Consider the following 12589-nt stretch of genomic DNA (forward strand, 5'->3'; position numbering starts at 1 on the left):
CGAGATGAAGTTACCAATGAGGCATATAGGGGAGCGAAAGGAGCACTCCTGGTCGTAAGGACACGCGTGTTAGCTGTCGACTCCTGTCCCCGTCATGATTGGATTGGTGATGTTTCTATCATTATGTTTCGAGTTTCGACCAGCCGAAGTGGCAATTGACCAGTGGCAATAGCTATACGTATCAGTCTATTGAGAAAGAAGGCGGAAGATAGGTACATAAAAAAGGAAACCCTCTGACCCACCACGTGCAGTTCCGATAACGGATATTACTTTGGTCAAGCAGTGGTCACTTTCTCCCACTTTTTGTATTCGTCTTAGTCTGCAATCTGCTCTCTGCTCTGCTCTCTCTAGTCTCTACTCGGCTCTCTGCTCCGCACTTTGCTCTCTGCACTCTGCTAGCTTTCCCAACAGGGAAAGCTAGCGGCACCTGGTCAAAGTCACTACAAGTCACAACGCCGTTTACCGATGTTTAAAAGTTTATTATTCGCCGTGTATAGCATGAGGTACAGTTTACAAACTAATAGTAATACCAACATGGAGATCCTCGGGTGCATTAGTGACAGTTAAAGCGCGCTGTTTTCTTGCTGACCACCTTCTCTGCTCTTTCCTTTGCACATTTATCCAGCATTTATCAGTCCAAAGGACTGGTCAGTGGTCAGTGAGGCGATATCAATGCTCCCATGGAGAGACTCGTTAAGTAGGTACAGTTTTGACGTTCGGCTACAACACTAATGCCCAGGATGCATACAGTAATAATAAATACTAACGGCACCAACCAAGGCATCGTGAGGGAAAATCGGCGCGCGGTATAGCAAATATCTAACCCATTTCTCCCAGCATCACTTTTTTTACCTTCCCTCCGACAAACACATACAGCATGCTTACATACATGCATCCAAATTCAGGCATACATACTTACATACATTACATACACATTACACACGTAGACATACAGCATACACTTTACTTGTAGAGTTGACATTTGTCCCTGTCTTATCTCCATTAGCAACCAGAAAGCAGGATATGTCGCATCTGTTGTTGTTCAAGCAGTACCAGATCCTCGCTTTGAAAACGTTTTTTTAAGTGGCGGTTCGTCCTCAACCGAGGCAAAAATAGCTCCACTGTATTTTCATGTCAGCGTTCCTGTTTATAAAACACCCTTTTCAATAATGAGATCGCATTTGTGCATAACGGATGCCCAGATGAATCACATAAATAAGGGTAGTAGGTGAACATTTAAGTGCTCGGGATGACGGACAAAAAAAAAAATCGTCCTTATGCCAGACGAGTCAGTTAATGAAAGCCTTCATCGCTCAAAAGAAGCGTCATTTACTTCGCTAGTCGCAGCCTCAAACTGTAAAGGCCTGGCTACACTACGCGTTTTCTCAGTGCGTTTTTTGCGAGTTTGCGTGATTTGCGTAATATCCTTCTATAGAAAGAAACGACATTACGTTTTTGTTATAAGTTTTTCACATAAACTTTTTATTAATATTAAAGTTTTATTAATTTTTAGATAATTATTTAAGAAGTTATATTACTAATAACTTTTTTCTAGAACGATATTACGCAAATCACGCAAACTCGCAAAAAACGCACGCAGAAAACGCATAGTGTAGCCAGGCCTTAACAATTCGAAGAAAAGATGTAGGACGGGAAGTATTTGAATTCCGTCAGTTTTCCACAGTTCTCCGTTCCTTGTTGACGCTTCAACGTAAAAACCGGCAAAAAGGGAGAAGACCTCTCCATTCGCCCTCTTCACCTTCTCCTTCGGTCATCGTTAGGGTAAAACATCGTTCCTTTCACATCAGTTCCGTCGTCCGTCTCGTCCGTCTCGCTGAGCTTTCGGTCGTTGTCCGTCTCGTGCGGTCACCGTCGATGTGCAGCCACGGTGCGCACGGCCGTGGTGGCCGCAGAGGACTCCTCAGTGCCAGGCCGGTCCCTCAGCTCGATGTAGCGCTGCAGACTGGGCGGCAGCAGGGAGACGGACGGAGGGTGCGGGCCACGCCGCTCCGCCAGCACGCTCCGGCGGCAGAGGGCGCTGAGAGGTGGCGGCTGGCGGGCCGCCTCGGCCAGTCTCCGCCAGAGGTCGGAGGGGCTGCGCGCCGGCGGACGCTGCAGCAGTACCGGGGCTGGACGCAGACCGAAGTCCAGCAGCAGCTCCAGCAGCTGCTCGCGGCCCCGGGTGCCGAAAGCGGCGGACAGCGGGCTGCGGCCGAGCACGTCAGAGACGGTCGGGTCGGCGCCGCGCCGCAGCAGCGTGCGGACCAGCTCTGCGCGGCCGCCCTGCGCCGCCAGCAGCACGGCGCTCTGCCCGATGTCGGTAACGGCCGACGGATCGGCGCCGAGCTCGAGCAGCGCCTCCACGGCGGCCACGTTACCGGCCATCACCGCCAGGTGAAGGGGCGTGCAGAGGCGCGCCGTGCGGCTCTCCAGACGTCCGCCGGCGCGCACCAACTCCGTGAGCAGCAGCGAGTCCAGGTAGGCGAAGCCGGCCCGCGGCGGGCTCGAGCACAGCAGGTGCAGCGCCGAGTCGTGCGAGTTGGCGCACGGGGCGGCAGAGGCGCCGCGGCGAACCAGTAGCAGCGCCAGGTCGTGGTTGGCGCGCGCACAGGCGTTCATCAGCGGTGTGCGTCCACTGGCGTCCGAGACGTTCGGGTCGGCGCCGGCGTCCAGCAGCAGGCGGGTGATGTCTGCCGGCGGTCAGTGGGAGAGGGCGTTAGTGAAAACAAAGAGAGGGAAGAGAATTAGAGACCGAATATAGGTACAGGAGGCTGATACCATGGCGGCAATCTCCTCTGGATGGATATGATACGAGACATCACACGGTGACGCTTAGCTGAAGCTTCGTTATAGAGGTCAAGAATTCGTCCCAATTTGGTATCGTTGAAAATAACCACGCCTCCATACTCAAGCACACCGCAATCTGACCGATAATCTTCTTACTTTGTAATCCTCTTCGGATAGTCATGGTATTTATGTCTGATCGATAATTGACTTTCTGTTCCTAATTCCTAATTGACTTTCTGTTTGATCCGAGCGCCCCGGTTCATCTGAACGTATTAGTCAAATATGAAGCTTAAGCACAAGTGGCACAAAACCAGAAGGTTCGTGTCAACGAATTTAGCAAACGCATCTCATCTCACGCAAAGTACCTTTGCGAGTATTTATAAGTACTTATGCTCAGGAAACGTGTCATCGATCCTGTTGCCATTTGCGGTATCCACGGAAGTACTACCGTACTTTGAGTACTATGTCACCGATACACCTACCTCAAGAATGTAAGCAAATACTTCTTATCTACCGCACTCCTCCGTTTCTACTTCCCATGTCAACGTCTCTCTGTCTGTATCCATGCTCACCAGTCACCATCCTCCGCTGCCCAGTGGACTGCGCTACGCCCCAATCATCTGTCCATCTGCTGTAACCGTCCTTTTCTGAGACGATTCCCGGCCCCTCGTTAACCCGCGCCCGGCTGGGGGTCCTGGATTTCCACGCCCTGCTGGGGGGGTGTTTGAACACCCCCCTTGTAACTCGGCTCCTGGGCCACGTAGCGATACGCGGAAAACGGCGTTCGAAAGAACGTCAAAAATAATGACGAAATCACTTCGGTCAATTTTTTGGTCAGGTCAAAGGTCAGGTCACCAGAGGTCATTGAAGGCAAAATTTCGCCGATTTCCAGGTCGAATGTCGAAAATTTCCAAGAAGCCAATGCATAACTCGAGAACCAATAGAGCTACAGCGCCGCGGAAAAGCGCATTCGATAGTCCTATTAAAGCCCTTTCTGACTAATGTTCTCAGATTTGACCTAACGTCAACGGTTTTGCCTGCAGGGGGCAAAAATTGCAAAAATAGCCGATTTTTTCGGAAACAGTTTTTCTGCAATAACTTTTGACCCAAGCCTTGTACGAGCTTACTTTTACCGGCATTGTGTTCCTCTCGTCAAGACGCATCGAATGAACTATAAGTTGACCTTGAAAGGTCAACTTGAAAATTTGACCTCAGGTCAAGGTCATGACCTGACCGGAAAGGGTCATGTTGCATATCAGTCGATCCGTATCGTCGAGCTGAACACATCTAAGGCGTTTTCATCGCTCTAGCATGCCTCTATCAAAAGTTATTTGCGAAAAACTGTTAGATACCATTCGTGACCTAAGATGACCTCAGGGCATAAACAAGGGTCACGGACACCATTTTCATGCTCAGTGTGTCTGAACCACTTGTAATTCGGTGTTTGGGAGTGTTTATAATGTCTTTTGTCCAAAAGAGGCGCATTTCAATTTTCTCCCATTGACTTATAATGGGGAGGTCGCAAAATTGACCTGACCTTAGGTCATCGATATCAAAATTCTGAGATATACATTTTGTACATGCTATTGCTCTTAGCAATCGCTGAAAGTTTCAAAGCGATCGGTCACTCGGTGTAGCTATGACAGACATTGAAACTTTTTATGAGGTGAGGTCACTTCAAGTGACCTGGTGACCTGACCTTGAATGACCTTGGTCTGAAATTTTCACAACATATGTAGAATTGATGTACGATAAGGTGTACCAAAAACGGCGGCGCTCCGCGCCGCCGTTTTTGAGATATATGCGAAAAACCACAAGGGGGGGGGGTGTTCAAACACCCCCCCCCCAGCAGGGCGCGGGTTAAAAGTATGCTTTCTTATCTCCTCTCCTCCTAAGTCCTAACCGTCCCTCTCGGCTCTCTGTCCTCTCACCAAGCCGTATTCCCATACCTGCGGGCGGCGACCGTCAGAACAAACCCACCTCCCCGTATTCGTACTCCGGCGACCCTCAAACTGAGCCAGTCTGATCTCTGCCCTGACGATCCTCAAGCAGAGTCCCGTCCTCCGTCTTTCTTTAGCTCCGGCGACCCACATGCCGAGCCGCCTTCATCTGCTCTCCAATGAGCCGTCTCCCTCAGTGACCCTCAGGCCGAACAGTCCTCTCAGTCCCTGCCCCGGTAACCCCCAGGTCAAGCTCCAGCTCCTTGGTCTACCCTGCCCCGGTGACTCCAAGGTAGAGCACTTTGACCCTCAGTGAGCCGTCTCTCCTGCTCCTGACACTCAGGTGAAGCTCCGTTCTCCCTCCAATCTCCCTCTGTTCTCACCGAGCCGGTTGCCGTCGGCTGCGGCGTGCAGCGGCGTCTGCCGGTGTGCGTTCCGCGTGTTGGGCGCGGCGCGGTGCTTCAACAGCAGCCGTACGGCAGCCGTGTGACCAAGCAGTGCGGCGCTGTGGAGCGGGCTGTGGCCCGTCGAGTCCAGCTGATTCACCGAGCAGCCGCGAGCAATCAGCAGCTTCACTGTTGAGCAAACAGAGCGAGATCGGTTAACAGCAGCTCCACTGTCAAGTGTCAGGGTACACAGAGCGAGTACGGACGGTTAACAGCAGCTTCACTGTCGGAGCGTCACAGAGTGAATTTGGTGAACAGCAGCTTCACTGTCGGCTCGGCGCGCACACGTAGAAAATACGGCTATCAGCAGCTCCACTATCAGAGCCGTCAGCCGGGAGCAGTGTGCACCGCAGCATACATAACAAAAAGGACGGCACAAAGAAGAAGCAGCTTCAGCTTAACTATGTAGAGTGCGAGCGGAGCATAGCAGAAACGATGCGTAGCTATTAAGTTAGTTACTGCGCAATGGTCGGAGAGAACCTAAAAATGTGTTACAGTTTGTATACGCCCTACGCTACGCTACCCCTAGTTGTCTGTAAAGATCGCAGCAGCAGCAAACGTCAGTTGCTCCCGTGTGCACTCAGACTAAAGAGAAGTACCTATACAGATGAACGCGGTCTGCTGGTGGGAGACGATTACCTACTTACCGCTTACGTCTTACTCCCTCGGAGAAGCTTCACTACACTAAGATCCCTTGCATAAATAGGCATAGCAATAAGCAAATGCAATGCAACGTCCAACGATGGAAGTTTATAAGCACCTGTGCTTCACAGAATTTTGTTGGCAATTTTATTATAACGAATTAGCAGCTTATTGAGTGACCATGCAAGTCGCGAAGATAAACACAAACATCATTCACTGGAAAACGGCACCGCACCTGACTAGACCATGCAAACTGCAAGTACATGCTGGCTCATCACATTACAGCGCTGAGGCTCATGAATATTCGCGGCAAGGCTGTCATGACGTAGTCAGTCGGTTGAGGATGTCACACTGACCTTGCTTTACCTCCACTGTGCAGCTGGCTCGAATATGACCGGACGGATATGGTATAGGTATGACACTAGGTCGTCCTTCAAGTGTCAAGGATATAACGTTTACAGTATATAACGAATGTACTTGGAACGTACTGCCGTACGTATAACGTATTATATAACGAGCGTACTTATTGCTCCTGCCACCATACACACTCAGTGAACTTATGCCCCATCGGGATGTCGCCGATCAATGATCAACTTCTTATTATTAACGTGGCTCCTTGCCACGTATTCGCTGAAGCGTAGGGAATTTCCCGTGACGTCCTAGAACTCGGCACCGTAAGCACAAGAGATGGGAGCCGACGGGTAGAATAACACTGTGCCGAGCAAATAGCAGGTGGAAGGGAATAGGCGGGGAAGTTCCCGATGAGTCACGCGGATTGCGCAAATGGAGTCTCTGACTCTGACTCTCTCGATTTAATGCGAATAGGCTCCTGCTCTGCTCTACGTTGACGTCAGTTGGTATAATGGTGTTGGCAGGTATGGCGGTTATTAAATGTCAAAGTACTTTGGTATCGGCAGATAAAGCTGCCCTTAGATACCGGCGTCACTGTTGGCTGCTGGAAGCGGAGTCGGCCAGTGCTTATCAGTCGCTCCCACCGGGCCCACCTGCCAGTGTCGCCCAGTAGGTAGGTACCGGGTGGTCACCATGGGGTGCAGCCACCCGGTACAGGGAGCCCGCCGGCTCCAGACGCCGGCTCTGGCCTTGTGCACTGTGCAGTGTGCACTGTGCAGCTGCTCGATTCATGGCCGGCGGCCCGTGCGAGCGCATCAGCATACCGGTGCGTACAGAATTCAGCGGTGCCGCCGGCGGACGGAGGGTGCGAGGGACTGCGGGCTTCCTCGAAACGCGTCTGCGCGGGGACCACTGGCAGCCGCAGCCTGCTCGGGGTCCACCATTGGAGTCCGGCCCCGTTAGAGATAAGGAGGGTTTGAAGGGTTCGTGTTACTGGATATGCTGGGATACTGGATATGCTGGGATATATCGGCGATTCACTCTGATGAGTTGACATTTGATACAAAGGTATTTATGCGTACCGCTCAGTGCTCGTGTCTCCGGGCTAAACATAACTAGACCACGTCTACCACGTGGGTCTAGTAGGCTAGTGAGCTGGCTGTAGTGCAACCGCACTGCCGTATTCTCACCGATGTCGGTGCGTCCCTCCTAGCTACCTTTCAGGTTGTACCCGCGCTGTACTCACATGATGTCTGTGTGTCCTTTCTAAGCTGCCCCCTCCCTCTCCCAGCTGCCTCCCCGACTGTACTCACTGATGTCAGTGTGTCCTCCCACGTCCCCAGCTGCCTCCCCGACTGTACTCACTGATGTCGGTGTGCCCCTTCTAAGCTGCCTCCCCTCCCAGCTGCCTCCCCAAATGATACTCACTGATGTCAGTGTGTCCCTCCCAGGTCCCCAGCGTCTCCCCTACTGAACTCACTGATGTCGGTGTGTCCCTTCTCGGCGCATATGTTGACGGCCGGCCGGATGGCGGCGCCGTAGTTGAAGCGGTGGTCGCAGTCGAGGCCGGACTCGAGCGCCTGCGCCGCCCGCAGCTGGTCGTTGCTGGTGATGGCGTGCAGCAGGTGGACAGGCGCCAGCAGCATGCGGTCCAGCGCGCCGCCGCCGCCCCCGCCGCCGCCCCGGCCGCCGCTCAGCACCTCCGTCATCGCCATACAGACAGCGGGCAGGCCGGCGGGACTGCAGGAGGGACGCTGGCGATGACCGAGCTAAGCTCCACTGAGATGGTGCACCAAGGAGGCCCACACTAACGGAGAAGATCGGCGATGATATCTGGAACAAGAGGACACAAACTGCGTGGTAATTAATGACATCCCACCATCCGAGACCCGAGTGACCTTTGCTTAGACATACAAGGGTGTTGAATTGAGTTTCATGGCGCTGTACCACGGCAGTGACATGAAGTGGTTTTAACAAAAATGTAAAAACAAATAATCCCCGTCTCACTGGGCTGATTACCATTTACCAAAAACCGCACTGGGTCAGGCAAAGCGGCGCGAAGGCCACAGCGCATAAAGCGCCGCGGGTACTGTGCGGCTAGCACAGAACACGATCTAGAAACATCAGATCCTATTATACTGGCCGCACCTCGACACCGCACTGGACCGAGGACACTACCAAACAGCGGGTCTGAGAGCACATGCATCGCAAGCAGTGTGACCAGTTTGGCAGCGTCCGGCAAAGTATTGCATCACCATGTAGGACTCGATATCTGCGCTAGCAACAGCCCTCGGCGGTGTCCTCTGTAGCTATATGCGCATTTCTTTGCTCGCCCAGAGCAGTGAGTCACGACTCTCAAGCACCAAATTGGTCGACGGAACGATATGACTTTGTGTGGTGACTGGTGTGCAAATGAGTCATGCCCTTCGTGCTCCATCCATTTACGCATTTAAAATTTCGCAGGTTCGGAGTAAGCAGTGTCAGACGCTGTATCGGTTGGCCAGTTCAAAATGCAAGGTATAGACTCCCTGTTGTGTTGATGTGTGAGCGTGAGCGTTATTATAAGCGAGCTTCCTCCGTCAGGTAAGTCACCTCGTCAATCTGACACTGACCGAAAACTATGAGATGTTGCGTTAAATTTTCGCTCTGCGTCAACTGCTAGAAACATGCCTATATAATAGGGGGACCCAATCACACTGACCCTTTGTGTAAACGCATACTGGGCTGGGAGACTCGGTTTGACATGGATGGATATGCCTCGAAGTCGATAGTGTCGGTAAATATTTTGATTGCCTCGATTAGTACGTTTCCAGAGGCCTCGATGGCCGATGCACTCCGTGATCGTCATGCGGAAATTAGCTTGAAATGATGATCGCAGCGTCCTGATAATCTTACGTAACTACATAAACATCTCGGCGGTTCTGTCGGGGCACACGATCAGCTGAGGGGCAGACTTAGCGCGCTCGCCGCGGCTCAGGATGTGTTATACCATTGAACGGTGCTGAGAGTGCATCGTCTCCCCGATTTACAAACATCCGGGGCTCTGCGGTATGCCGTAAACCAGTTCACAAATTTCCCAGAGATCAGAACTTCCAGCGTTGTTGATAATAGGGGTAGGTAGCTGTAGCCTGTATATTATCTTATCGTATTGTCCACACAGTCGAACGTTTCAAGTAGCACGTTCTTACGAACATGCACGTTTAATAAAGGTGATTGGTGCACGCTTATTCAATACGATCTTTCTTATGTATAGGGGACCGTGAGTCTCCAAAACAAGCAATAGACGGTTTATTTGTTTTTTTTTTTGCGGATAAGAAAGCCAAGGAATTATCAATAGGCGTTGTCCTGTTCAGCTTCGATAATAAGTTTTGAACTTTCCGGCTTCTTGCTAAGGAAAAAAATGTAAACGATATATACGAAACCGTTTACGTAACGTGTACGACTACGAAACCCGTAACGTATGCGAAAGCAGAACAAGTGTAGGCATTGGGAGACTTCGACTCATTTGGCCTAAAGACTGCTGATAAATGTAAAATGCAAAATGCATAGGTAGATAACAAATCAGTTATTAAAGGGTGGTCGGACCGTGACAAATGCAATGGCACGGGTTTGGCCCGCCACTCGACGTTTGACAAATAATCAACGGACCTCTTCAGAAGTGTGGTAGGTCGCGGACGCTACACAACTTCCGATTAGAAGAAATCAATCACAGATCACTCCAAATATAAAGGCGTCGAGACATCTCACACAGTTGACTATCCTTGTCATTGTCTGTGGCACACCGAAAAACAATGTTGTACTCTTCTAATCAGTCATTTCGTTCAGTGTATCCACGCGACACGCACGCGGTCGCCCCAGACCCACTTATAGCTGAGGAGCGGCGGCGTAGAGTTTCCAACAAGTCACCTTGGACCACTTGGCGGTGCCGCGGTCCTCGACCCCACCGTCCCACCGACATAGCGCTCCCGCGGCACTGACCTGAGCTGACCTTGACGGGGCGGACGCCAAATCGCCGGTCGTCTGAGCCGTTCCGTCCCGGTCACAGCTGGCTCCGATGCCCGTCTATTTCTGTGTTGTGGCGCGACCCACCACTGCTGTCTGGCCCACTCGCGGTGTCGCACAGGCGCGTCGTCCCCCACCGGCGGTCGGAGGATGACTGAAGCGCGAACGGTGGCGACCGGCGCGCTCGCGCTCTCCCGGCTCGCCCGCGGCGTGGCGGTGGCTCACCGCCTGTGTTTACCGTCCGGACGCGACTCGCTCGCAGTCAAAGTCAAGGTCAGAGCCGGCAAAAACGAGTTGCAGAGTCCGCCGGCGCTGGCGCGGGGTTACGTCAGGGCAGTCCACCGATTCGCGAACAGGACAGGGCACCCGGAGGCGACGTGCTGCGAAATCGGACTCGTCATCCATATCTGGCGCCGATAGGGAACAAAGGCAGAGCACCTGGCAGAGCAAAGCCCGCGAAACGGCAGATGGTTAGATCGGGGACGCGGCCCAATCGATAATTACAAAACAAGGCAAACATACCTATTATCTACACAGCAAGTAAACAGTTCACTATTTTGCTCCTTTTTACTTATAAGCTGCATATAAATCGATCTTATTGCCTGCCGTCTCGCCTTCTTGGACTTGCAAGATCCTAAGCAGTGATGAAACAGTGTTAGCTACTTTCGTAACCGTCTGTGCGTGCCTGTGTCGCAGGACAATGACCCCGCGCCCTTACACTGTGTCTGTTCTTCTGCGCTCTGGCTTCTTTTTAATAAACAAGTGCGACTTGTGTAATGTAAACGAGCTGAATGGCACAAAGGTCTGTGGTGAATGTGTATGTCACTGAATGTGCTGCAAAGTGCAAAATGACAAAGATGATATGAAATTTGCTATTTGGGCTTAATTTTCTCTCATCTAAAAGTACTGAAATTATTTATGGGGTCCGAGCCCTATACCTGGCTTATACACAACAACAACCATATTGAATTTGATGCTTGCGCGCTTATTGTTCACAATTAATTTTGCATGTGTTTCAACAGCGTGAGCGCACACGTGAGCTCCAATGGTCAATAGACTCACCTTCAGTCACCAGCGGGATGACCAGTTTTTTTTTCTATGTTATGTGACCCATCGCGTCGGCCTGTGTTCAGCGACGGACCATGAACCAGTCACCTCGTTATGGTGCTGGGAGTGAGGGTCACTGACCTCTCGCCTGTATCCAGGCCGGGCAGACGGACAAAAAATGACGCTACCGGCCGGCCACGGGCGGCTGACGGTCTCCAACGCCGCCGGGCACGTCACGGCGCTGGCTGCTAGCCGATAGCCGCTGTCGTCGCTGAATATAAATATAGGACCATAAGGGACCGGTATATTATGCTATCAGTCAGTCACATATTTTCATCATATTTCATACGCATTTTTACAATGTCGTATTTTCACTAGTCGTTTTGTGTGGATACCAACAAGATCCGTTACCGTCAATTGTGCCTACTTTTTATGTATTTGTCCGTCGATCAATGCTGTAGCAGAGCTATACAGTGTTATACGGGTGTTCCAATTCTACCAATCCCTATTAGGTATAATAAAATCATACTTTCAGCGGAGCAATCAAGCAGGGCAGTGAACCGTCATAAGGAACAGTAGTAATCGGCATAGACCACTTTTAAGTCGTTGGATATGGGCACGCGACCTCTATGTTATGCACGATAACCTACTCAGCTACAAAAAAGCAAAAAACGTTGGACGTGTAGATTACTCCTTTGGCGGGAAACAGAAGGAATTCTGGTCCAAAACATGCTTCGACTGCTTTCAAGCTCTGTAAACACAGTAGAAAGTCGCCCGTTAGGCCGTAGCACTAAAGAGCAGGGGCAGGGCCGATAGCAATTCGCACTTGAGCCAGTTACAGTTTGCTAATACGCTGCAATTCAACTAGAGTCGTTTATTGCCTAATCGCCACATAAACGTCCCTAAATGTTAATTAAAGGGACTATCCCACCTTCTAAAATGTTGTTAAAACCAGTTAAATTGTGCCCGACTTTAAAGATTGGATGACCAGGAACACGGTTCTGGCATTTATTTTTCATTAAAGGGACACTCCCACCTTAACATTAGTTTTGAGTTGAGATAGCCAAATTGGTGGCCATGGCCTGCAAATACCGGTTTGGGCACTCACAACACCGACAAATGCTTTAATTCGGAGATATGGAATTTCAAACTTGCAGCACGGAATATATAGTCTACGACATGGAATGGACAGGAGCTTCGATTAGCATTGCCACGTGTGTAACCAAAAATCAAGGATTTTGCCGGATGAATATCCGGAGATCCGGAGGATGCGGATGAATTTCTTTTCACGTGGGTTTACATTTTCATATATTATTACGGAGCGAGCGAAGCGAGCGGAGTCTTACGTAGAATAACGGAAATTTCTGAGTATGA

The 12589-nt window shown here is 51.0% G+C and overlaps 1 protein-coding gene across 2 annotated transcripts; it reads right to left on the reverse strand.

The window, feature by feature from the left end:
• Positions 1-463: 463 nt before the first annotated feature.
• On the reverse strand, positions 464-10399 carry LOC122386084 (ankyrin-3-like). Of its 2 annotated transcripts, none has more exons than XM_043374895.1 (4): positions 10155-10399; positions 7647-7999; positions 5111-5302; positions 464-2690 (listed from the first exon to the last, which is right to left on the reverse strand). In XM_043374895.1, exons 2-4 carry the CDS (start codon positions 7879-7881, stop codon positions 1867-1869), a joined length of 1251 nt encoding a protein of 416 aa, XP_043230830.1. In that variant the 5' UTR covers positions 7882-7999; positions 10155-10399; the 3' UTR covers positions 464-1866. The 2 variants fall into 2 exon arrangements, with proteins under 2 accessions (XP_043230830.1, XP_043230829.1); XM_043374894.1 differs by having other exon boundaries at positions 10145-10399.
• Between the last annotated feature and the right edge of the window lie 2190 nt (positions 10400-12589).

Source organism: Amphibalanus amphitrite, unplaced genomic scaffold (genome assembly GCF_019059575.1).
Source record: "Amphibalanus amphitrite isolate SeventyFive unplaced genomic scaffold, NRLGWU_Aamphi_draft 000239F_arrow, whole genome shotgun sequence".
Classification (NCBI taxonomy): Eukaryota; Metazoa; Arthropoda; class Thecostraca; order Balanomorpha; family Balanidae; genus Amphibalanus; species Amphibalanus amphitrite.

Coding starts and splice junctions, on each gene's coding strand:
- LOC122386084 (XM_043374895.1), bottom strand. CDS start 7,881: ATGGCGATGACGGAGGTGCTGAGCGGCGGCCGGGGCGGCGGCGGGGGC. Junction 5,303..7,646: donor GAAGGGACACACCGACATCA/GTGAGTTCAGTA, acceptor TTTGCTCAACAG/TGAAGCTGCTGATTGCTCGC. Junction 2,691..5,110: donor AGCCGACGGCAACCGGCTCG/GTGAGAACAGAG, acceptor GACCGCCGGCAG/ACATCACCCGCCTGCTGCTG.